We start from the raw sequence: 26,852 nt of genomic DNA, 5'->3' as shown, positions 1-26,852 counted from the left end.
TTGATCTTTTCTCTTTTGCTTTGTTTTGTTTTTTATTCTCCCCTAGACTTTCACTTTTCGCCTGAGGTGCCGCAGGCTGCTGACCTCACTCTCTCATGTAACACAATGCTGTCAGCCCAAACCCAGAGAGTCTGTTTATCTGTCAGCATTTGTAAATCCTTCAGCCTGACTACTGCAAGCACAACCAGTCCAACATGATGGGGGGGCGTGTTGCTCTATGAAGCCCTTTAAATCTTCTGATCCCATGCAATGTAGAAAGATCCTGGCCCAGGGAACCAGCCACTTTGATTACATCTGCTGCACAAAAGAGTCATGAAGCGTGTTTAAGTGGCCAGAGAAGGACTGTGCAATGATGACACTTGGCTTTGTTTCTTTGTTTGGCTGGGAAGACCCCAACTGTAGATAATGTGTGCCAAAACCTAACTGGGAAAAAGAGGATTTCTGCTGTGATACACACACCAGCACAACCCGGTGGGGCATGGCACCCAGCAATGAAAGGTTAGAGCTGCCTCAAACTGCTCTAAGTTGTGCCAAGAATCCAATGGGTTCCAGGACCAAGGCAGACCCAAGATCAGAGACCACCCCAAGCACTATGTTCAGCTCGACACAACAAACCAGACACTGCTCTTCTGTGTCCCAGCCCAACTCAAGGCCTTGAGACTTGTGTGCATCCCTTCTGCAGGCACAGAATTTGCTCTAGTCAGACTTGCCACTTCCCTACAGTTATGGTGAGAAATCTGTCCAACTTGTAAGGCCTCTCTGAGCAAAATGGTCTGGAGAAGGGTCGAGAAATTCTTCCTGTCAACAAGAGCCTGGGGCTTTTTAATTTACTAGGGCTGTTGAGTTAATTCGGTATGTGTGTGGCTCAGTCATTTCCTGGGTTTATGCTGAAAATTTGCAGAATATCTGAGGCAGATCACACTTCTCCCATCTAACTTCCAGGTGGTCTGTTTGCAGAGTCAAGATAACAGCACAGATTTTATCATGTTCAGGTTTCCTTTGACACTGGCATGTGTAGAATTTACTTCTAATTAATGACAAAATTATACAAGCACACAATCCAAAAAAGACACAATTTCTGGAACAGCTCCAAGTCTTTTCTGGGCTCTTCCCCAGTGCAAGAAATCGCATTGTCCAAGGTCTAGATGGAGTGTATATTAAAAAGGGATGGATGAGGTGAGTTTAGAGGCAAAGAGTTCATTCCTCAGGATTTAAAACACCAGGAGGAACACATTTCTGGGAAACCTGTTAAAAAGCCAGGTGCCAATTCAGGTGGTTTCTGTAACAAATCAGGCATGAGCCACTTCAGGAAAAGAAATAATTTGAGAACCCAGCTACTCTTTTTGCTCCAGAGTGCCAGGAGTAACTTGTACAAGAAAGATCTCCTATGCTTCTGGACAACTGCAAACAATGAAATCCACTCCAGGAAGCTGATTACAGGATGGTGGCAGGTAGCAAAGAAGAACACTCTAAAATTCTGTTTTCCGATAGCTGGTATTGGAAAGGTTGGTAACATCACATGGGTGCCAGGGTGCTAGAATCTCCTCAGCACTCGGTGAAGGAGGACTGCAAGCTGGCATATGGTGCCAGAAGACCCCCAAGGTCCTGCTGACTCTAATCAGAATAGCAAAGAGGGAACAGCGCACAGACACATGTGTTGTTCCTGGCTCAAGATGCTCATGCAGCTCTTGTTTGATCTCTAAGGCATTTTAAGAGATTGTATGCAGAAGGGCCTATCAATCTCCTCCATGCTCATGTCTCAGAGGCATGGCACGGCTGCAGGACCAAGTCTGGCTCCCATGTTACAGAGTTCAGAAATGCAAGTCAAAGCCTGCATCTTTGCCTCCTCTGGTTTCTCCTTTGAATCTGTGCATCTTTCACAAACCACAGCATCAGATTTCCTGTCTTGGTGTAATGAGGAAGCTGTGAAACGTTTCAGCATTTTGCTAGTTTGCAGGCGGGCAAATGTGAAGTCTATTTATCCATCATTAGCCTTCCCCAAGAATCATCCATTTTATTAGGAAAGCAATTTTATGGGAAATACTATGTTCAGCTCAAGTGCTTCTACATTCCTCAATAACTAACTATTGTCTTCTGGAGTCCAGAAACTCTAAAATTACACCACTTCAAAACCCAGGATTTCTTATCTTCAGTCTATGAGTTAATGATAAAACACATAAGGAGACAGAACATCCAGATATCTCCTCAAGCAGTAAGATCAGAAATGACTGTACTGTGTGACTCTGTGGAAGGCACCTGGATCCCCTGGGTTCCTGTTAACACAGAATTGTCTTTTCTGGCAGCTGAATAAGTGACAGTGAATACCTTCAAAGCACATCCTTTTGGTTAACACTTTGCTGCCCTTCCATACACACCCATTCAATTCCCATCTGATTTTAGCAATTGGTATCTTGGGACCCATCAGAAAAGGAAATAATTTTACCATCTGCAAGTAAGGAAGGCTTTCAAGTGATATGAAATAATTAGGTCTGTTTCGCATGGCATATAAAATCTTAATGGTGTTCACTACTGAGCTTCCCCTCTGTTCATCAGCTATCACAGCAGCCTGGTTTGAAGGTAAACTGTTTCTTCACAAGGCTGGAATTACTTTGGTTAAAACAGTCTGTCTGCTGAAGACACTTGATAACGACCATGTGTATCCTTCATTAGGAAAAATAGAGCCTTACCATTATAGCTGTGTATGGCAGGAGTTCAGGTAACTCTTGCTGTAATTAGAAATGTATCCAATTTGAAAAGTCTTAGTCTGGATTCAAGTTCTTCCCAAAAGAAATAGCCTTGAGATCTATGCTTTTGGTACCATTTTGGCAGAGATATTGATTCATACACTCCTCCAGGCATCAAGGGTTGAGCCCTCCCCAGTATGGAAAGATGGGAACTGCTGGGGCTTCCTGGGGCTACAGCTACACCAGAACAGTGGCTGTGACTTTGATTCATGTGGGGCTTCCCCTTTGTTTCCGATGAGGAACTCTGGCAAGATGAATGTACAGTGTCACCAAGAAGCCAATGGCAGAGACAACTACCCTAAAGCACAGGTCTGTGGTGTACAAGGGCTGCTCTCACTTCACACACGTGGTAGTGGAGGACCACAGCATCTGGCTTCCGTCCTACCCAGCTCTTTTTATGTCTGAAATGGCAAGCCTGGGGGAAACTGGAAGACACTGTTCATCCTATGTCCTTACCACCACAGCTGATTCTGCATTGGAAAGTGAGAGCATGGGAGCTGAGCAGAATGCATTTCCACATGGTCTTTCCTACTGCTCCCTGTCAAAACAAAGGAGTACTGGGAGAAGGGAGGAGTTGTGCTAAGTGTAACCCAGCTCACAACCCTTCCAGGAGGGGTGATGGTTCTGTTCAGTTGCATCCTTCAAGGCTTGAGGAGCTGAGGTGTCTAGTAAGCATCACACCACACAGTGGCAGAGGTACTAGGCTGACATCCACAGATGCAAATACCTTTGGCTGTGCACCGCCATGGAGAGGCCTCTGGGCCATGCAGGGCGACAACAGTGAGCTCTGGGCTTCTCCAAGCTAGGCACAGTGACGCCTGGGTCCTCAGGTGAGCTCAGAGCTGCATCTGCCCAGTGAATGCACACCCAGGGCACTACCTCATGCTCACTCTGCAGGAGCCGAGGGGCAGGTACAGGTGTGTTTTGGGTACTTACATTGACATTCAGACTTCACTTATCATTCACAGTCCCCATTAGGTTTGAAGGGTGAGCTGTGAGATGCTATTGGGCTTGCTGGCTGTGATAGGTTTGAACCAGAGGTGAAAAGGTCTCACATCCCGTTCCATATCCCTCGGACTATACAGCCCCACTTTAACCTCTCCAAGAAATATCATTTGAAAGATAACTTAGTAAGTCTCCCTGTTTGTTTGTTTGTTGTTTTTTTCAGGTTTTAACATTTGAAGGGGAGAAATAAACAACCCACATCCTGCCACAAAGTGGCAGAGAGTGGTGAACAGACTTGTGCTAAAGCTGCTTCTGGGCCCATGAAGCGCAGACAGGAGAGGTAAGAGGCAGGTCTCAGCAAGGGACCCCTCCAGTCACAGAGGAGCAAGGTGACTGTGCACTGGGGAAAGCCACCCTGGTCAGAGGGGAGGACATGTCAGCGGGGAACGTGGAGCTTTGACCTAGCTCAGGGAGAGCAAAAGGGACCGACCCTGAAGCTGCAGAGGAGAAAAGGAAGAAAGAGAAAAGAAACAGCCAGGACAAAAATATTCTTGGAGGAAGAGTCAGGAAAAGTGAACAGTGGGACTCACACAAAAAAGAAAAGATGAACCCTCCTCCCCCACCCCTCTAATCTCCCTTTCTGAACCTGCACAGCTCAAACTGCAACTGCCAGAATTTCAGCGCTACACCTCCTCCGGCAGTTGCACAGAGGTCTCCTCTCCCCCAGACAAGTAATTTCCATATTGACACAAGAACTACACTCACTTACTTGCAAGACAGCTGATTAATCCCCTCGATGTAGTAGCATACACCACCATTGACACAATAGGACTTGGCTGTTTCATTGCATTTTCTAGCATGCCCGGACCAGGAGGAGAGAGTTGTGGTTACTGCAAGGGGAAAAAAACACACACAAAAAGGATATATTGTTATTTCCTTTGTTAGGCAATTCTGTTTTCTTAGATGATTTTCAACTAGTTAATTTGCCAAAGTAAAAGTCCCAGAGCTACAAACCTCACCCTGTGCCTTTAGACCCACTTTCACCTCTCCAGATCCTGGGTCTCCGACTTGACCTTTCCTTTCCCAGCAAAAGTGGCCAAGTGAGTGAGGAGCTGAGGACATGCCTTCCTCTAAGCAGCCAGCATGTCAGGACAAGATCATATTTTTGGCAAGCTGTAGGGAAAAGTGTCCCTTTCCCACCTCTCCTTGCCCTCCCCTTACACATGCACGCAACCCTGCAACAGCAGACAGGCAGGAGGGTAGGAAGAACATGTGCTGCAGAGTCACAGAGTCATGGTGACATGCTGCTGAGGCCCGATTTTCACCAGGATACTGGACCAAGATCCAGAGATACTGCAGGGGACATTTCATTGCTCCACATCTCTGGAAGGAAGTTAAGTTTTCAGAGCCAGAAGCAAGTGCCCTCATTGTCCCCGGAACAGGCCCAGCACAACCAAGAAGAGCTCCTTCTATCCCTCCCCTATTTCTGAGCATTTCTCAGTCATGTCCCAATGGGGCTGCCTCAAGAGACCAAGCAAAAGTTCAGCAGAAGTCTGTCAGCCTTGGTCTGTGCTAAGGAAGACAGCCAGCATGACGCAAGTTTCTTGGGATACAGATGCTTTTCCAAAACCAATTTTCTTTCTGGAGAAAAGCTTTCCAGTCATGTAAGGTACAAACAAAACTGACGGTACTCTGCAGAATTTCACTGCAATTCCTGTCCCTGAATGACTCAGACAAACTTGCAGCCCAAAATGAGAGAGCCTCCACAGGCAAGACAAAGGCTCTAGGCAGGGAAAAACCTTTTGTTAGAGCAACAGGTACAGGTTACAAAAGCCAACCAGTTTTGGGGAATGCAGACGCACCTTCACATTACTGAAAGAAGGGCTGGGCACTAAAAACCATCTCCTTTTTCCAACTGAATCTCATTAAAGATAGTCCCGCCTTCTGGACTACTCACCCTGCTTATATCCCAAGACAGTTACATCACCAGCAGTGTGGCTACTACCTACTTTCCAGTGCCTTTCATGCTCTACTTGAGGTTTCTGAGGAGATACCCTCCTCCATCCTGTTTTCCAAAGGATGAACAAACCTCATGGAGAGGTTAATGACTTCAGACCAGTTGCTGAAGACTGAACATCTCATTGACACAGGATTTGAGGAAGAAGGCTGGAGCCAGAGCCTCAGGCAGGAGCTAGTCAGAACCACTGGAAAAGCATCAAGGCATGCCAGAGCTTGCCCTGGAGGGAGCTGGGGCTGCTCCTCACACCTCAGGCAGCCCTCCTGCCTCTGGCAGCAGGCTCAGAGCCTGCCGCAGGTCCCTGCTCTGCTGCCTCTGGCTGCAGCCCACACTGTCGGAGCCAAGGTCTCCATTCTCATGCTCTGGCTGCAGCCCAGTGCCTGCCGGGCACATCCAGGATCTCACAGGTAAAGGAGGGCTTCCAGCATGCTATGAAGCCTCTCATATTTGGGTGATGCTTGGCATGCAAGCAATCAAACAAGCTTGTTCTGGCTCTCTTGCTTATAGGGCTATCTCTGACTGCATGGGCTCTATGTCTGTCTGAATGAGGAGTTTGGTCCTCAGGCTGTGCACAGCAGGAGTAGCCTACACTGTTACCTGCACACAGCTCAGGGCAGAGCCAAGCTTACTGTTCATTTTGCTTGAACCAATGCATTGTTCAGCCCCATTATCTTCTGTTCCCATAGGATGTCAGTGCCTTCCACTGTCTGACAGACCTGGGGTTGTGCACCAAGCAGAGCTATTTCTATGCTTTGCCTGAATAACCATTGATTCTGGGGTTGTCCTTTCACAGCTATCCAGGGCAGAGCAAGTTGTTCCAAAGTTCTCTGCAAAACAGACATGTCAAATACTTCAGCAATGAAAATGCACATGGCCCTGGAACAGCAAATATATGCTCCCCTCCTAGGGCATGAAACGCCAGCCAGCTGGAAGCCAAATGTGCAGAGCAGTATACACATACTAGAGTGTGTGCTGGGTTTTAGAACAGATGATGATTTGACCAAGCCACCAAAGAAGTCCTTGCAAAAAACACTCAAATATGAAAACGCCCAAACTTCTGTAGGGAAATTCAGCACTCCCTTCCAGTTAAGATTAATAGGAACTAGAAGCCAAAGCTATCGTAATGCCTTTGTAACAAGTCTGTATAACTTACACCTTCACAAGATAGTAGCACATTTCTTCTAAGGCCAGCAGAGAGCTGCAGGTTCAAGACAGAGGAGCTTTGTCTGTGATAGCACCTGGACTTTCTTTGCAAGACCTTTCCTTAACTATTCCTTGATTCAGCCACTTAAGCCAAGCCTTAACTAATACTAGATGCCATTTTAAAAATGAGGATGAAAGTCAAACCTAGCCTGGCAACATGCAGCTGTGTCCCAAACCGCAGTTGGAGCCGGGCTGTGCATGGGCTTCCCTATGCCTGTGTGTGGGAAGCCTGGGGTTGTGCAGGCTGTTGGGCGAGCAGGAGCTGCTTGGGGTTGGCTGGGTCAGTCCTGTGGAGGCAGAAGCAGCAGCAGAGCAAGAAAGGGCCTGCTAGAGAAGTGTGAAAATTGCAGGGGAGCAGATACGCAGAATAGAGCCACTGTCCCATCAAACGGTGCCCGAGTGCTGCCTGGGCGGCACACAGCACGGGACCCGCTGGAAGCTGCTCACGGGGCTGCCTTTGGTTTGGAGTGCTTGCAGGCTTTTACTGAAGTACCTTAAAACTGTACAATGAACAGGTCTCTGTTAAAGCTGCAAGCGTGATGTCAGATCGGGGAACACTGAAATGTCATGAACCAATGCACGGGTGCAAATTGAAAGGCACGTGGGTGAAGAACAAGCACAGGAAGCTGTCACCCCTGCAACCATCAAAAGTACCAGTTGCTATCAAACAAAAAAATCCATCTGGCAAAGTCTCACATCATAAATCCTACAGGAAAGGATTCTGGAGCAAGCCTTCCCACAGTAAGGGAGAAACAGAGGGAGAAACAAAAACAGAGCCCAGAAACCTCCCCACAGAAAACACCTCAGATAAAAAGATACCCTTTCCACCAGAAAAGCTGGACGGGAAGATGCAATGCTGTGTGATGTTGTGATACCAGAGTGGATTACAGTGACAACCAGCTAGAGATTGCATGGAATTTTCATCCCACGTAAACAGTTTTGTTCCTTTTAAACAAATAAAAAGAGACTGACATGAGTGAAGGTTGGGACATGCATGTTGTGCACTTCTAAGAAAGAGAGTTGTCAACAGAGTTATGTCTGTCAGAAAAATACGCGGTTGATCAGTTCTCCTAGAAGCATCTTGTTAATGTCATTATCTTTAAATCCTGTTCTCTGCAAGTGCCCTTTTTTCCCAAAGAAGCACAAAGTGTTTTAAAACTGAATCGCTATGATCCATTTGTTAGCAGCAATAATGTAGCAAAGGCTACAAAAAGAGGCAGTCAGCGCAGTTCCCTGTTGAGAAGAGAGTGTCATGAAATACAGACCATTATAAGACTACAAACTGAGCAGTACTAGTCAAACCAAAGCCCTGACAGTGGCCAATGGGCAATACTTAAGAATGAGCATTCAATGACTATTTTCTTCTGGCCATCTAGGATGAGCAGCTCAGAGACAACTTAAGCCAGCTGCAGTGTCTTTACATTTAATCGTCTTTGATGGACTTCTCTTCCACGAATGTGTCTAATTGATGTTACAACAAATTTAATCTTGTAACAACCACAGTATTTGTGGCAAGAGCTCCAGTGTTATGTACACAGTGTGCAAAGACACATCTCCATTTACTTCTTTTAAACCTGCCCCTTCCTGGCTCTTGTATTAGAAAAAATAATGACTATCCGCACACGTTTCCCCTGTGCTACCTGTGGCTTTACAGGCACAACCAGCATCTCCTTCTCTACCTGGAAAGCAATGATCTCTTTAGTAGCTTCTTATACAGAGGTTGGCCCAGCTGTAGTCCTTTTTTGTGCCATCTCTTGTTCTGTTTTTCCCTTTGGAGATGGTGAGACCATCCTGCACGCACAATATTTATGTCACTCTGGTTTGTTCTCTATTCATTCACATTAATTTCTAATGTTCATTTTGAGTTTTAATGTATTGAATATATATCTTAATCTATTATAAACCTCACTCCCGCGTGGTAACACAGAGTCCAGAGTCTCCCAAGGTGCCTGACTGCTCTGGGATGTTGCTGCAGCTGGGATTTCATGTTCATGAGGGTAGTAGCTGCAACTAGTTTGGGAGCAAAGATAGACCTGTCAATTCACTGAGCTGCTCTGGCGTTGGGACAGAGGGAAGCAAAAGGCCTCACTTACAAAATGTTAATTATGCCTGGGTTGAAATGTGTCCCCCTTTGACACCATGTGGCTGCAGATCACAGACAAGAACCTTGAAGCATGAGGGAGATTTCAGTGGGTTTCCACCACACTACCAGAATAATTCCCAGATTCACAAATTACTCCATTCAGTTATTTCATGTTTAGCTGCATTCCCCCATGAGTCTGGGCCACTAGACAGACCTTAACAAATATCTACCTGGTCTGGAGTCATCTGCAGTTCAGTGACCAATGTTAGTAAAGTGAACTTCACACACAGTTTATATGCAGTCGTGCATGGTCATTCACCTCCACTCCAAACACCACTCTGGTGTGCCAGGTGATCAAGAAATGACTTCCCACAGTTATTTTACCTTAACTGCCACACAGTACCAGGCAGATTTTACTCCCTGTTGAGTAGTGTAGTAGCATAAGTCCTTCACACAGCCTCCAACACAACTCCCTCTATCCTAAATGACTTGGAAAGTTGTAAAATTACTGAGTTAAATGGAGATCTGAATAAGCAAGGGAGCAGTTTTGGGTGCTATTTGCAATCTGGGTGGAAAGGGACTCATGTGAAGGCAGTGAGAAACGAGGGGGTTTGTGCAGTAACATCAGTCATGTATCAGCTGACTCCCTGATACTTCAATGAATTAAGAGCAGGAAATGGAGTGTCAATAGGGCAAGCTACAGAAAAGAAATGGTGAAATTAGACAAGTGGGAATAAGCAAGGTGCCCCTGAGACAGGACTCTGTAAACGCACAGGCAAACTGGTCACAAAGCTTCTGCAAGGTGGAAGAAGGCCTGGAGCAGTTCACCCACCAGCAAGTCAGATCTCCAGCTGGTCTCAGTGCCAGGGTTGAGAACAAAGCAGAAGGGAATAAGGAGGCGAGGATTGGAAAAGAGGGCTGCGTCTGCATGGATGTGATTGCAAACAATCTGAAGCCATTTTTTATTGTTACCGTCCTAGTCAGTGAGGACAGTGTAGCATAAACATATGAGAGATTCAGAGCAGTGTAGTCATTCAGAACATCCACTTTCCATTGCACGCCTAGGTTATTCAGGACTAACGTCAATGACAGGGCAACAGGGAGGAGAGCCACGGGCACTGACATTGCCATGTGGACTTCCTTCACACAATCCATCCTTGCAGAAAGGTCATTAATGATTGTGCAGGGATTGTTACACAGTTCCTACAGTGCACAACATTTAACGTTTGCAAACAGCTCACCAGTCTGTTCTCGGAAAACTGGTGAAACACTGCTCCTGCAAGGAGTTAACTAATGCAGCTTGGACTATAATTTGCAGTTATTTTTTCACAAACTACAGCTACTGTCGAGGAGAGCAGGGAGACAGCGATAGTTTCACTGCTCCTTTTTTTTTATAAATAACTTTGACTCGTGGGTTCATAGAGTACAGACACTTTAATTCTCTCAATATTTAGACATTCAGTTAGACAGATGAACTCAGCTGGTTGGAGAGTGTATACAAATTGCCTGCTCTGTATATGCCTCATGTACTTACTGATAAAACACAGAATTGCTGAGGTTCCTCTTAACCAAGTTCATCCAACTGCTTGTCAGAAGAACATGGATGAGAAGGTGTCTGGCCAAGCTATTCCTCAGTTGTAGCACTGTAATCCTGGTGCGAGCCACACTAAATCCATGATTTACACTGATTAATACACTGAGGGGCTGTTGATCCTAACCATTCTTTCTGTGGCAGATTTCTGTATGTCTGGTACGACACCCTCTTCTCTTAATAAACCTGAACAGATGCTGGATGCTCACTGCTGCTATCGGTACATAAAATCAGAAGGGCCTGTGCAGACTGGGACTTGCCTGGCAACAGACTGGGGACTCTGGAGCTCATAAAAATTCTGTTCATGTGTGTTTATTCATTTGGAAATGACCCAGTATTTACCCCTGCATTTTACTGAAATAGATCCTGCTGAAATTATGCTCCTAGTTCCCGAGGGAATCATGAGGATCGATAGCTGCAGACTAGAAGTTCATCCCAAAATACATATGCCAGACTGCAGGACACTCATCTCAGAGCATTAGATATTGCTTATCAAAGCAACACAGGCAGCACTCCCCGTGTCTCCAATCTGCACCGTTCAGGTGTTTCACTGAGGAGCAATGTTTCTGACTACCAAGGGACTGCCTGCTTCCATAGGACAGGCAGCTATTTCAGGGGCAAAGTCCTGTGTCATTATAAAGTTTCCAGTTGCTCCTCCAGGCTGATCTCTCCAGCTTTATGAAAGAGCTCTTTGTATGCTTTTCTCTACCACAAGGATCCCAGAATGCATGGGTTAGTACTGCAGGATTTTATTTTTCTAAATCCCCATCATCAATTGTAAAAGCAGAAACATGCTACATCAGTGAGGGGATTTGTTCAACAAGCTAAAAAGCCTTTTGCAGGGCCAGTGTCAGCATGAATGTTTTGCAGGCAGGACAGCTGAAGCCCAAGAAGTGAAGCAACATGCCAGGATCACATGATGGAGTCAGACAGAGCAGATCTCCTGGTACATAGTCTCCTGATCTGAACACCGGATTTACAGCCTCAGGTCTTCCAGGGGACACCAGCTTCCATCCCACGCTCCACGCCATACTGCCCATCTTTGCCTTTAGAGTCACAGTGGCCTGTCTTTACATCACATTTAGAGTAGTAGATTTGAAGGCTACTTGAAAAATACACAGTGCACAAAATAAGCAACAACAAGGACCTGACAGCAGCCAGGTACAACACAGCTCTCCCTGCAGACAGACAGGGAGATCTCCAACACATACACGTTTAAGGTATCATGCTTGCGTGCCTGAGGCTCCGCTCAATTATCAACCACACCTCCAGTTGTGGGTTTTAAAATATCTGAGTAAAGGCCACACCAGGACTTATTTTTAGTCTAATATTGAAAACTGGTCTATCCACACAGCCCTTGGTGGACTGACTCCTGTCTGTTCTACCCATGCTCGGGGCTGGCTGGACACCCAACTCCAGACCAACAGCACTACACTCACGTCTGTAGTATTGCTAGCTCCAGAAGAGCACAATCCCTTCAGACTGGAGCGACCAGAGACTGAGCAGGTTCTCTGTGATCACCCAGTAATGGTCATGCCAGGCTGGACTTGAGACAAGGTTTGGGGGAACTGGTTGAAGCTTAATTACATGGCACCTCTTACTGTGGTATATGCTGAAGCTTCAGTTCAGCTGGATGTGACTTACAAACCATGTCACAGTAAAGACAACACTTAGCCACTGTAATCATCCAAGTCCACCAGGCCTATCTCACCTGGGAGACAGAAAGTAAGGAAAACATTTCCAACACCCAGCCATGCTAAGCACTGGAGAAAGTATTAAATGGGAGAGGGAGAGCCTGAATGAGTCTAAACCAATGAGTCTATAAACTTAATCCAATGACATCACCAAGATGACAGCTATGAAATCTGTGGACCCGAACTGGTGTGTGGAGAGTTAGACTTAATTGGAGAAAGAAGGGCTGTTTCACCTACCCTCCCACAGGGATCTTGAAAGAGACTTCAGGGAGGGCCTGTGATCCCCAGTAGATGAAATAAAGGCCCCCAAAATCAATCCAGAGAGCCCAGCTTTCATTCAGGTGCCTCACATCCCCCAGTCCTCATGTTTCCAGCACAACTCCACACTGTCTCTTCTGCTCTTTCTCCCTCTTTCATCTTCTCATCTGATCCCAAACCTTTCCCTGCTGCAGAGCACCTGTAGAGTGAGATTAGACAGCCCAGCCAGCACTGCCAGCCTGCATAGGCTGGTAAGTAAGGGCACTCAACCGGGTTAGCCAGACAGTGACCCAGACAAAGGGCATGAGCAGCATCCAGGTGAGCAGCTGCAGTGGTCCACATGTTGGTTTAGAGCATCTGCCCATTACTGGCAGATCCTCTTGTACCCAAACAAGATGGTACCCAAACTATGCTTCCTCCACCCAGCCTGTATTCTCTTTTTACCTGGTTGTTGAAGTCAAGGAAATAAACTAAAGGGGAACACAACAGAAGAAAACAAGCAAACGGTATTATCTGACTTTTTCAGAAATTTCAAATGTTATCTTACCTTTTAAAAATGAAACTTTGATAAGATTTTAGTATCTTTGTCCTGCATAAACCTTTCCATCTCAGAATGCCCTACAGATTGCTCTGAACTGTCTTCCATTTTGGCCTCCATCAAAACGTCTGTAAGCTTTGACACTGATTTGTATTCTGTTTACCAAGCAGGTCTAGAGCCACAGACACCTGAACCTTGCTTAACTGCTTCAAGCTGCACAGTGACAGGATCGCATTACCATTTTGAGTTCTCTGGATGTTGAAATGAGTATAAAGGACCTTTCTCTCCGCATCAGGGCACATGATCAAGTTATCCCATCCCTGCATGTTCCTGCCTGTGAGCTGAGCCACTGTGACCACCCAACTGCACAATCTTAGCCTGTGACACAAGACATGTCTTATTTAACACTTTTTCACTATGGATGAGGCTACTGCAACTATCTCATGCTTAGTGACCTCAGCAGGAAGAATTCTTGATAAGAGTAGTAAGCATGTCTTCTCTTTTGAGCCCCAGTGCTTTCTTTAGAGAGCATCTCTAGGGCTGCTCTAGTCTGCAATGCTCAAACAAAAGCATATACTCAGAGGAAGGTGGAAGATGCTGGTACCATGTCAAAATATGCAGCATCATGGAAAGACTTTCCCAGACACCAGACTTCCTTTCGGAATCTGGCCCTCAGAGTCCAATTTGACCATGGGGATCAAAGCTGGTGTTAATATCGATACTACACCCCTATGACCAGGCTAGCACTCATCACACTCAGTGGTCCAGCTTGTTACATCTGCTAAATGACTCTGGCTCATCTGAAGGCGTCCACACCACTGAAAGGAGCTGAATCGTACCCTTTGCCATGAACACACCATACAGTGGGAGCATCAAGAAAACCAACTCATTGTCTGGCAGGTCCCAGTACTCACCCCGTGTACAGAGTTGCATCCACACGAACTGGACAAGGACACAAGGCAGATTTGAATCCAGACAGCTCTCAAAAAGCAGCACCGTCAGATCCCAGATCTCCCAAGTGTGCTGTCTTTAGTCCAAGATCCAGACTAGTATTAGGGTTGTTTCCACACCAGAAACACCATGAGATCCTTGTGTGTCTCCATACTGTCATGAGATCTGTGAGTCCCATATCAGACAGTGCCCCCACCAAAAAGAAGCAGAGGTGCTCCAGCCAGCGTGTAGGCAAGGGGAACAGCAGCTGGGGAAGAGATCCCATGCACATCATCGTAACAATGCAGACATTTCAAAGAACCTGTGGTACCAATCTGCCTCCTGGCACTCTGCAGCCTCATGTCAGGTGCTGGCCAGGCATCGGAAGATGCTGAGATAGAAAGCAGTGCAACAAAAAATACACTTCCAGACAAAAAAATCTACTAAAAAATGGAGACAGAACACCTTGGAGACCTGGGTTGCATTTTGAGTGCTGTCCGGTGTGTAAACCTGCCTTGTGTCAAGGATGCAGCAGTGCCTGTGTGTCTGTGGCCACTGGAGAAGAGGAGGAGGAAGGCAGAGGTGACTCAGAATGTGATAGGATTTACTAATAGCTACACTCAGAGGTGGTAATAAAGGCTTTAACAGTGCTCTAAGGGGGAAATAAGTGATATCCCACTCCTTTACCAAGGCAAGGGTAGAAAGGAAGGCCAGACCATCCAGGAAAGAACTGGGACCTTCAGGAAAAACACTAGTTAAAAACATAACACCAGGAGCAACAGGGCTACAGGGGGTGAGGCATGTGGGGCTGCATGGAGTGATGAGGGTTTATCTTGTCTACGACATGGGGAGAACACAGTGAGCTTCCTGAGGTGTAGGGTCTAACACCTTTGCCCAGCCTACCTGGGCCTGACTTGCACCATGGGCCAAATAAAAGTGACCAAGCGCCGTGGCCAAGCTGTCTCTGCAAGGCAGTGTCTCCCTTCCCAGGGAACTGCAGATACCACCAAGTTTGCATGGTGCTTTCTCAACACAGTATTTAAAATTTACAATGTTTCAGTGAAACAATGAGAGGTGGGACAACCTGCAGGTGCCAGACAAGCTTTTGAATCCAGAGATTTAAAAGAAATGCAAGAATTTTACAAGGATGAGATACTTGTCAGCTTTCCAGATCATCACACCTCACAACATCTTCATTACCTCCCCATATGTTATACACATGTGCAATTCCATGATCAATCATCAGCAACCATAAATATCAGGGGGACTATGTGTTATTTAGATAACAATTGAGAGAGATCATAAAAAAGGAACGTGAAGGAAAAAGTCAATCACAACTCTAACTCTGGGGACTTTACCATCTTTTCACATCATTAATTAAAAAACAGACAATCAAGGATGATTTTCCCACAGAGGAAAGAAGTTTTTCAAAAGGAGAAACTTCTGTGCAAGCCACAGTTTCCAGTGCCAGTTTCCTTCCTATTGTTGAAATTAGACTTTTAGTAAAAATAGAATATATCTAATGGAATGCAAATGTGGAGCATGGATCTATGCTGGTGAACACAGAGGAAAAATTCTGGGGAAGGATGATATGGTCATTGCACTAATAGTGCTCCGTCTCAGCTTGATGTCCCCGGTGGAAGGCTAAGCACAACACAAGCGAATTTTAAGTGCAGTTTTCTAATCACAAAAGATTTTAAAGGATACCTGACTAGTCTCTGTTTTAACTGCAATCAGATTTCCTTTAAAATCATAAAAGATTGAGCTTTCCAAGGAGGAAACATCCCCACAAAATCTGCAAAGTGGAATTGTCAAGAGAGAGGCCCATCCAGCTACGCTGTCTATTCTGGGCATGAGCAGCTGGAATGGAAATATAGCACAGATCTCAAAATAACCACCTGGCCCTCGGCTCTGCGGGTGCCTCGCCATTTGGATGGGGCCCTAGTGGGCTGTCCAGCATGCTGACACTGCCCGAGCGTCATGGTGTGCCCCCCAGGAGAGCCTCTCCGACACAGAAATAATACACTCCCAAGAGCTGAACCAATGGCCAGGCACCTGGCTTCTAGATCTACACTTGTATACATGCTTTGAGAGTTTTTTTGTGTGTGCATTTGTGACAACTGAATAGGAGGGAATGCTAAAAAGCACTTCTGCCACATTAAACTAAAGTAAACATTTTGGGAAATCTGTTCTTGCTTTCTGGAGGCTCGAGTTAAAATATGATGGCAAGGCACAGATGCATTTTCTGCATTTTTTTATGAGTTATGCTTAGGAGATGCGTGTCTTTCTTCTTGCATTTCCTATAGCCTCTATTGGCTTTCTCACCCATCCTCAAAAAAACTCCAAACCCAAAAACACCCCCCCCAAAACCCCCCCTCTAAATCAAACGCCGTAACAAGCACATCTTACAAGTATCAATAAACCCATGTATCGAAAGAGCTGGGAATGTTTAAAATCCAGCTGCAATTTTAAGTAGCACGTTCTTCAAGTTATCATTGCAATAGTTACCAACCTCTCCCCCTCTAAGATAGACACCAGCAATATAAATCAAAATTTTTGAAAGATCTAAGGAAAGATCAGTGGCTTTGGGAGAAATCAAAGAGAAGTAGTAATTAAAGAAGATTCCAGGAGGCAATAAAGCGTTTATGCAAAATGTCTCATAAAAACAAAACAAGGGGAAAAAACTATATGGGGGGCGCGGGGGGAGAGGTACTTACACTCTTCTTCCATAACAACTATTTTAGTTTCTGAGGCTGGTAAGACTTGTGGTGCTTTCGTTGTTCCTGGGGAAATTAAGGTAAGAAAGTAGTGAACAAAATATCTATTTTGCGCAGAGTGGACTTAGCTACTGCAGGGAGGAGGACGAGAGCAGGTGCTGCTGGGTGGGGCAGGCTGGGGTGGATGTCAACATGTTAATACTGGTTAGAGGGTCTCTCAGATGGGTAACTGGGTAACAGAGGCAGATAAACCAGTGCCCCTGCAGGGGACGGCATGGGGCACACTGGCCCCTCGCTGTAAAGGGCCTCAGCCATTAGGATCTCTGTCATGACAAAAAGTCAGAAATGGTTCAGGAATCACCCTGAAGGAGATGAGAGAAACTGTGGGAGGATTTTTAGCCCTGAGGGCCATGAAAGTGTGATGATGGGATCACAGACCATGACAGTGAGAAAAATGTGGAGTTTAAGAAAAGGTGAGATCATCTGAAGAACCTCCATCCCACAAATATGTGCAGTTCTGCAGCACAAAGTAATGGTCATACAAGAGATGGAGGAACATGAAACAGACGGAGACCGTGGCCCAAGGCAATATGGGAGCCGAGCATGTGTAGCAATTTCCTCTTATAAACCAGGATACTGGGAAAGTCCAGTGTCCACAGTCACCAGCTCCACATAAGCCTGCTGGCAGCAGCAGCCCCTTCTGGACCAAAACTCCTCACCACCCTCTGGATACACAAAGGAGAAAGCCCCAGTAGCCTGCACTGTGTGCGCAGCACGGTCAGAGACAGGCTGTGAGACAACCGTGAAAAGGTAAAAGCAGAAAGCATTTTTTATAAAAGTTTGATTTTTCTTGCAGTGTTTAGCAAAGGGGGATGGGGTGTCAGTTAAGGAGGTGTCTAGAAATTTTCTGAGGAAGAGTCTGAATCAGCTGCATTTCAGCTGCGCCCTCATGCCCATGTGGTACCAGTATTAGACTACTCAATGAAGAGAACTGGGAAATGGGACATTTTTCTAAGAAAGAATCTAATTTACCATAAAGTAATAAAAATCTGAAAATAGCACCAAAGCACAATATGTTTTGGCTAAGCCCAGAAACATTTCCTCAGAAACTGACACCCTTCCAAAGCTTTTCAATGAGAAAGCATTTATTTCTGAGCTGGGCATTTTGTGGAAATACCAGAACTGCAGAGGAGAGATGAGGCGATGGGTTTGGCTTACAGGCATTTTCTTTTTCTTTTTTTTTTTTTTTTTTTTTTCTGCACTGCAGCCACTCTCTTTCTAAAGAAAATTTATCTTTAATGTGTTTTGGGTAATTTGAAACAGATTTGCATGGCTGAAAAGGTGCTCTTTTAAAACTGGTTTAAACCAAAAAGTGGTAGTGGAATAGAGCAGCGTCCTTTCAAACAGCAACACTGCCTCATCAAGCTAATTTTTCACCAGCAGTAACTGAATTTCCATGGGTCTGAGGGTCTCATCTGTGAGCTCCTTCTCTGCCAGCCAGGGCTCAAGTGGGCTCGGAAGCCTCTGTCTCTGGGCTCTGCACCCCTGGAGAGGAACAGCATGTTGGGCTGATGACACCTCACTCCTCCACGATGCTCATCTCAAGCCTCAGCACCTCAGGCCAGTTCCTGCAATGCCACCTCTCTACAGAGGCACACAGAGATGTTCCCAACCTCGTGCCTCTGTATCACAAGATGTGATGTCAGCTCCAGACTTTTTCCTAGTCCTGGATCCACCTGCCTGTATCACAGGAACATTACAGGACCTCCAACACTACTGCTAAGTGTCAGGTCAGAAAATGTGCTTCCAGCAGATGGTTCCAGAGCATCAGTCCCAGCCAAGCCTGCCCAGGACAGGCAGATGCACCAGATTCCCAGGACATGGCAGCAGTAAGAAGCCGAACATAAGGCAGCAGAACATACAGAAACAGCAATAGCTGGAGTAAGCTTCTGGGAAAGAGGGGAAGGCTCTGAGGGAAGGCCAGCTCGCACGTCTGCTCTGATTAATTGTTATAAACTGCTAGAACTTCATAGAGGACTGTCCTGAGATTTAGCTGCAAAAGGATCAATGCTAAGGAGCCTGGAGAAGAATGCAGGGACAGAAGACAGCACACACTTGGATTCAGAGACAAGCAGATGCCCCGAGGAGTTTTCTGCTGAAAGATATCACAGAAGAAGGGAGCTTACAGAAGTGAGGAAAGCTGTCAAGGTCCCAAGAAGACCCAGCAGCGAGGGAAGAGAGAGACTCTAAGACAGCAAGTGCCTGGGCACAGATGAAGGCTGCTCAACTCTCAGTGGCTCCAGGGGGAAGTGAAAAAGTGAGAAAAAAATGATGACAGATCTGCAAAAGCCTACAGCAGCCACCATCATCTCGTTTACCTCTGCAATGGACTACAACTGGCATTCAGCTGCTCTCCTGCCTGCAAATAGCAGCAGCAGCAAGGTGTGCGTGCAGCTGAGAGGGGCAAGCCAAAGGCAGACTTTAAGGCAGCTTAGGAAATGGATTAACCAGGGCACTGCCACAGCAGGGCACAACAGTCACTCTGCTGGATCTGCAGCATCCTGCAGCCAGAAGGTCCCACTAGGAAAAGGTACAGGGCAGATCTCTGGGCACTTTTCAGGTCTCAGTAAATTTCTGGGCAACTCAGGTGTGCCCTCACACCCTCTGTGTCCTGAGTGAGAGCAACCACCTGCCCTTGCCAGACGACATGCCACACTCCATTCCTGTGGAGGAAGAGTTAAACTCTGACGAATGTGCCACTATACCTGTGCAGGTGGGAAGGGGCAGTTCGAAGTTGCAGTGGCTGGATATGTGTTTTCCTGGTGCCATAAGCAGTGTGCAGGGTCAGAGCCTTGCTCAATCACAGTCTTCCTCTTGTGAAAGGGGATTGCTAGTGACTGGGAAGGAGGAGTGGAGGAGGCAGACGGGGCTCTGACGGCAGGCACACGCGCCTGTGCACTCTGCTCATGGGCAGCAGGGGTTGCACATACAGCTCCCAGTCAAAACACGAACAGTTTACATTGCAGTGGGACAGCCGAACGTGAGTCAGAAAAAAAAAAAAGGAGTGGCACTGCCTTAGTTAGCTTACTCTGGACCCTTCCTATCATGATCAGAAAGAAACACAGCAGAGCAGTAGAGCTAACTTCATAGATGTGAAACATGAAGTCACGGAGGTCCGAGCACTTTCTCCAGACTTGCAGACTTTGCAAGCACTGGGTTTTTATAGGCAGAGTAGCTGAGGGGGAGGCTGTGTGATACTGCAGCTTTGCAGAATAAAAGATTCAGGACTGCAAACACTGCTGAGACAGAGGTTAATACAGAAAACAATGCCAGAAAGCAGCAGGAGAAGGCTACCTTCCTTCACATTTGAGTAATGCTAGTAAGAGCACAACAGATAAACTGGACCACACCAGAGGGCTGCAGAGCACAGAGCCCAGGCTCCCACAGCAGCCCATCGCGAATGGCAGGAGGAAGAGCTTAGGAAACAGAGCTTGTACAGAATCATCCCTCCCCTAGTCACACCCTCCTGGCTTCTGGCAACCACTGTAGGGACTTTCTGGGCTGGAGGGTGCATCCAAACCATCATGTTAAGCAACATAATTATTATGACCGAGATAATAATAAAACCACCTAACCTCAGACTCCACCCACTGAGCTCTAAGAGATGGAGCACACATTCTAGGATGAAAACCAGAAACAACTTCACTCATCACAAAGCTATGGTTTAATTACTCATCTTCTGGTGATTTTTGCTTCTCAGAAATTCTTTAAAAAAAGAAAGCATCAAGCCCACTAGCTTTCTTTCCTCTTTACCCCTTTTAAAAAAATACATTGACTGTAAGTTTATTTAAAATGTAAATTAACCACATTGCCAGTGACAGATAACAAAGATAAACATTTATGCTAAGCTGCATTTTTCTTATCTCCCAAGATTGTTTTACTCAATATCCTGAAAGCATGAAACAAAATACAAGACAGATCATGTGCAGAAACTCCTGCTTTCTGCATGAATGGTAGACAGCTCGAGACATTTGCTATCTTCTTCACTTACCACTTTTCACATTCAGGCTGCCTTTTGCGGTGTCTTTCCCTAAAACGTTCTCCGCTTCGCAGCTGTACTCCCCAGCATCTTCCAGCTTCACCTTGTTGAACTGCAGTCTGGAAATCTTTCTGTTGAAAAGTACAGCAGACATTTCTTACTCAATTGCTAACCATCCTCATGAATTGATAACCATTCCTGGCCCTGGTACGCTGCCTGGTGTGCCACCCCTTCTTGAAAGGATGGGCTGCCTGACCTCACAAGCTGAATAGGCACTCAAGCCTGGTCAGGATTCAGATGAGACCTGTTCCAGCAATCACATCCACCATGATTTCCTAAATGAGCATCTGCCTCTGAACCCACTGCTCTTAGCATGTTGCCATGGTTTGGTCTGAAACCTGCTCTCATTTACACAGAAAGTCTTGCGAGGGGTTGAGCCCAAGAGTCCCAGCATCACAGCACACAGACTTTCTGCACTGGAGAAGAGCTACTTTACTGCTGGACAGCGGGATCTGCCTGTGAGACAGGGCTGTGGAGATGAGACACATGTTCTGCACCTTCCCCAGCAAGGAGGCTGGGCAGTCCGGTGCCTCACCAGCTGTGTTCAACAGTGCCACACACTCAAATGCAAACACCCACGGGGTCAAGGGGGACTCATCCCTTTCCAGCCAGCAAATCAAAACCTTGTGTTTTGACCTAGACAGCTAGCTTGTAGCTTTATCTGGGCCAACAGATAGGGCAAATACTTCATCTCCCCCAAATACACACACACTCCAAAGTACTACAGACATGTGGGGCTGAACTGCACACATCTCATCAGCCAGAAGTGCCTAGAAAGGGCAGAAGATGATGTGCCCATGTCAACTAACAACCTGTGCTGCGTGCTTCACGGGAGAGGGAGCAGCTCTGCCGAAGAGCTCTGCAGCGCTATGGGGAAGACAAGCATCGCCTTTCCCACTGGCTATGACTGATGTCTCATTCCCTGGGATGTCTCTCTGACTAATAGGCAAAACCTTTTGTTGACTAGTTTAAGAGAGATATATAGGAGCCTTCAACACACGCTGAATACCATTCATGAGACCACAGTGGGATTCCTACATTAAGCCCTCTGTTTTACTACATTTCCTTCCATTTTAGCCATCTTATCAAAAAACACTCTGTGTACTCTTCTTGTGAGAACACCCCTCTGCTTTCTACCCCAAGCTTTTATCTCAGGTCTGTGTCATACAGTCGCTTTATTTAGAGGACTGGAAACACTGCCAGCTTTAGACAGAGGTCCCAGTGGCCTATGTCGCCGAAGGCAAATAAAATTCTTTTTATGTGGAAAATAATCATTAGCTTTGGACATATTTGCAATGTTACATGTGTCATCCGAGAAGGACTTTTCTTTGGGCTGTGCAAATCATCGTCCATAGGACGTCCTTCACAGAAGTACACTGGCATCTTTTTAACGCCCTGACATGCTGTCTACTGGGAGACACAGCGCAAGGACACAGCATGAACATCTCACTAGTTATATTAGTAAATTAAAAGCACTTGGAGACAATTTGGTATGCATCCCGGGATACTGGCGCTGCCCTGTTTTACAGGATGCGGTCAAGTGTACAATTGCACGAATTTATGCCCCATGTGGAGCAATTTTTAAATTAATGTTGACAGTATGCAAAGACCTCTTGAATCTCTCTAATCCCAGGTCTCCCCTAAACCACTGTGCAAAGCCAGTTATTTGGGCCAACATGCTCCAACATGGGTGCCTAAACAAGCAGGCCGATTCAAAGGTACAAAGCTGCTCTGACTCCCAGTGCTGTACACTTCGCTGGATTTTCTCAACTCTCTTAGAACAGCCTGGGCATTGTGATCCTCGCTACTGTGATGTCGTAGGAGTCAAGCAGCATCCAAGAGACAGCAAAGCATTTAAGGGCCTCCAGAGCCTTTTGTTGCCTGATGGCAGTTGGGTTCTGCACCTTATTGGATAGTTACAATGGTGCCTGATGAAGAGGATTGACTTTGTTGGGCTGTAGTGCCCAGTCCACGACCACGTTTCCTACTCCTTTAACGGAGGCAAAGGGACGAGGTGGGCTCCTAGTACTTCTGCATGCAACTCCAAGTAGTCTGCCCCCAGCACAGCCCAGCCATTGCTTTCTCTCAGCTGTCTCAACCCTCACTGACAGAATACACCCTTTGTTTCATAAACCACCCCTATGACAGGCCTGTAGTTATTGCTGCAATGCACGGCAAAAAGGCAGGCAGCATGTGTCGAAAGCAGCTTGGGAGAGCAAGGCTCTAACTCAAAGTCCTGTAGAAAACACCACCCTCACACACCAGCATGCTGAGACTATCAGTGTTCTGCCAGTGTAGAACCAAAAGCCGTAATGAACACACTGCCTTCAGCTGCCAGAGGACAGATATTCTAATGATAATTGGCTGTATTGCAATGTCATATGCACAACACATTTCATTGTGTGCAGTAACTGAAAAAAATCCACTACAACATTAGAATATCACCTGTGTATGTGATCTTTTACAGATAAAGGGGTTTCAGTGCCAAAGATAAAAATTAGTAAGTTTCTAGTGACACAAAAGGCTAATGAAAGGGGGCAAGTTTGCCAGATTCACCTCCAAGAACAAGATGAGAGACTTTTGGCCTTTTACCTGGAACTGGAGAGGAATGTAGAATAGAGTAGAATAAAAAGCAATATTGGCATTTATAGCATATTAGCATCGAGGTGAAACCAGAGGATTATTTTGTTTTAATGCACAAGACTGTTGTACCATCAAAAAGAGCTAATTTTTGTTTTCCACCACAGTTTGCTGAAATTCATCTGGATTGTAAGATCCCCTTGAAAAATCAAGAGCTTTTTCTTGCTTTTCATACCCTAGACCAATGGTGTAGCTACTCTCAGTCTCCACACTGTGCTGTATAATATTAGGCAACAGAATTGGGGGAGAGAGATAAAGGGTACAAACGAGGATCAGTTTGATTGTGGAGCATAACCACAGTAAAGAGAATTTCCGTATTCCAGGAAGCACTGAAAGATACCTTGTTTCACAGCATTAGATGTGCACCTTTTGATTCACATGGATAATGCCTGTGCACTAGAAGAACTGAACTGAAGGATGTAGAGGAGACTACAGCTTGCTTGACCTGTGTGTGGCAAAGATGACCAGTCAGTGTCTGTTCTATTTTACTGTCTCCAAGTGCTACTGGATTAACTCAAAACTGCCCTAGGAAATTGGTTTTTCGAGTTTGTGTTCTTCCTCCTGCTGCCTCTGAAGGCAGGTACTTTGTTCAGTTGAGGGCCGAGGCGTGTTTTTACAGAAATACCAAGTAGCAGCATACAAGGAATTATGTTGTGCACAGGAGTTTTGTATCAAGTCCCCTTTTGCCCTTCTGGGCAGCATGTCTCTTGGGGATGCCAGCCCCTGGGAAAGCCCTCCTGTGTTGGTTCACAAGGGTGCCTTGCTGCCAGACTATGCCATTCTTCTGGAGGAAGGCGCTGCCCCAGGCTGTTTGTTCAGTGAAAGGGCCAGGGTCACTGACAGATCCCATCATTTCACTGCAGTGCAACTCTGTTGACACTTCTTTACCCCAGGGGAAAATCTGCCTCATTGTCTTTTCTGACCCTCAGCACATATGACTTAGCCACGTACTAATTATCTCCTGTAGTGCTAGTGGAGGAATAAGCCATGGGGAATATGTTGTCTGCAAGCTCTGGGGAACAGGATTCACAAGGAGACCTTCAGCCTGGCCAGAAGAAGATTCCCCCCAAAATACCTTTCTGGCCAAGAGAAAAAGAGTCCCCCAAAGGGCACTTTGGAGTGATGAGTAAATCACCCTCTGCGGTGCCAGACTACAATAGGAAATAGGGAGATCAGCCCTTGGTTGGGACCTACACAAAGATCCTGGCAAATTCTGGCTGGGATTGCTGGGCTCATCTGTTGTAATTCAGACATCTCGGAGTTAGACATCTAAATGTGAGCTTGAGCCTGGAGGCCTCCAGTACAGTCAGAGGAAAAGAAACAGGCAATTCATCTCAGCCAAAGAGGAACTTCTCATGACAGCAGTCATGTTCCCACCAGCACTTTGGTCAAGCTTGAATCATTTTTCCCCTCTTACCTACTGTCAAGTGGAAATGGGACCATCTTCCCAGGTCATCTCCTTGCAAAGCCATTCATCTCAGAGCATGTGAGCAGGAGAGCAGCTCAGAGTTCCCTATGTGAGTTTAGCCACTTCTGCGTCGTTCAGGACAAAAATAGCTCTAGGATTACTACTGCTGTAATATTTTATTAGCCTTCTAAAAATAGGGTGTCTAACACATAAGTAATAAAGTAGTCAGTGAATTAGCTGATGAAGAGAATTTCAAGACTACAGTATATGTGGCCCCTAAACTGTCAGCGAAGAACACTGCACATAGTAAACATACCTGAGATCCTAGGAAAAGGAACTTCCCAAACATGACCCTTGCAAAGGACATACTGAACACACTGCTGTGGTTACCTATTAACTCCATTCCTCTCTATTTGCACAGGGCCAGTAGCAGGAAGCACACCGATATTGCAGAGAGCAGAAACACCAGCAATTGCTGTAACGTGTACTGCTTACACTCCTGCCAAAGATTTAATTGATGCCTATGTGCTGTCCTGGCATTCTGCACAGTGGTGCATTTGCTCTGAAAGAGCAGGTTAATGACTGGCAAGAAGATTCAGAATATCCAATTCTTCAGCTTACAGTCAAGAAGTGTTGTCCAGCAACCACCAAACATCAGGCAGCCCCACTGGTTGGAGCAGGAGCTCTCAGTGCCCTGGCCTCAAGGAACACATTCATCTTCTTCAGCACACAGTGGGATAAAGTCAGGCAGGAAAGAGATCACTGCAATGCGAAGCAGAGATGACCACAGCAAAGCACCTCTGTCCAACAGGGCAGAAGTGGCAGCCAGGAGCAGCCTCTCCCCTGCACGGCCAGGGAAACCACCCTTATCTTCCCTGCGCCTCAGTTACAGAGCACCACAACAGAGCTGGGCAAGCCGGCTGTGCCTTGCAGTGCTTGGGAAAAACAAGTGGTCCTATGCTGGCTGCTACATGCTCTGGGGCATGATCTGGCTAGTTCAGGATTAGCTACAGAAACACCAAATGGGAAAAGGATAAAAAATGCCCTCAAGCAAAGCAACCAAATAAGAGGGGGAAGGACGGGAAGGTTTGGACTTTTCAGCTTGGTCAGCATCCCTTCTGCAGTGGGTGAAGTCCTCCTTCCTCCTCCCATCACAGGACCATGTGCCCCGCTCAGTGTTTGACCTGCTGGGACTGTGTGAGAGGCAGGCGTGGGAGACAGCTAATGTCCTTGTGGGTGCCCGGGACAGGACCAGCCATCCCCTGACCTCCTGCTCTCTCCTACCCCTGTCCCCGGACATTAAAGTGCTGTTCTAACCTGAAAAGCAGACTTGCCCCTTCTCTGCTCAGCCGTGCTGTTGCCTCTCTGTGCCCAGGCTTGGGACAGGCTGACTAAAAGGAAGACTCGACCAGTCCTCACTCTGCAGAGCTGACACTGATACTGGTCTGAGTGAGAGCTGGAGCCCCTTCTGGGTCACGCAGCGTCAACAAAAGGGGAAAAGATCGATAAGTATGCTCCAAAGAGCAGGGTCACTTGTGCAACCTCCTTCCGTCCCCCAGTTCGGCCTGAGGACACATCACTGAATTGCCACAGATGTTCCCGCAATGGGAAGAGGTGTAGGGCAACAGAGGCAGAGTAATGCAACCACACGCCAGTCCCTGGAGTGGACTTTGCGGCCACTGTGTGCTGCCGCTCTTTGTGCCAGGCAAGTCTGTGGCAGCTGCTGGGGTGTGAAATCAATAAATACGTAAAAGCTTTGTTTTGGGTTAAGGCTGATGCACAGACCTGATGTCAGGGCAGGGTCTCTTGTATTACTTGTCCTGGAATTCAAGGCAATTGATCCATCCCATGAATGTTCCCTCCAACCCCAATGCCAGGATTTGAATTTCTTTGAGAAAAAGAAGATCCTGGAATAGTACTGAGGCCAGCTCAGAGCAGGTTCTTTCCGTGCTTACTGTGGTATCTCACGGGAGCACACTAGCAGC

At 46.4% G+C, this 26,852-nt stretch overlaps 1 protein-coding gene across 3 annotated transcripts in view; it reads right to left on the bottom strand.

The window, feature by feature from the left end:
• The window catches only part of NRG2 (neuregulin 2), a 172,087-nt gene that overhangs the window by 30,301 nt on the left and 114,934 nt on the right, over positions 1-26,852 (bottom strand). For all 3 annotated transcript variants that reach the window (XM_074915980.1, XM_074915978.1, XM_074915979.1), the window contains exons 3-4: positions 20,772-20,890; positions 4,459-4,579 (exon numbers count right to left, since the gene is read on the bottom strand). In XM_074915980.1, coding sequence (XP_074772081.1) covers positions 4,459-4,579; positions 20,772-20,890 — 240 coding nt within the window. The remainder of the gene's footprint in view (positions 1-4,458; positions 4,580-20,771; positions 20,891-26,852) is intronic.

The sequence above is a fragment of the Athene noctua genome, chromosome 12 (assembly GCF_965140245.1).
Source record: "Athene noctua chromosome 12, bAthNoc1.hap1.1, whole genome shotgun sequence".
NCBI classification, from domain to species: Eukaryota; Metazoa; Chordata; class Aves; order Strigiformes; family Strigidae; genus Athene; species Athene noctua.
This window is presented reverse-complemented; position numbering and strand designations above follow the sequence as displayed.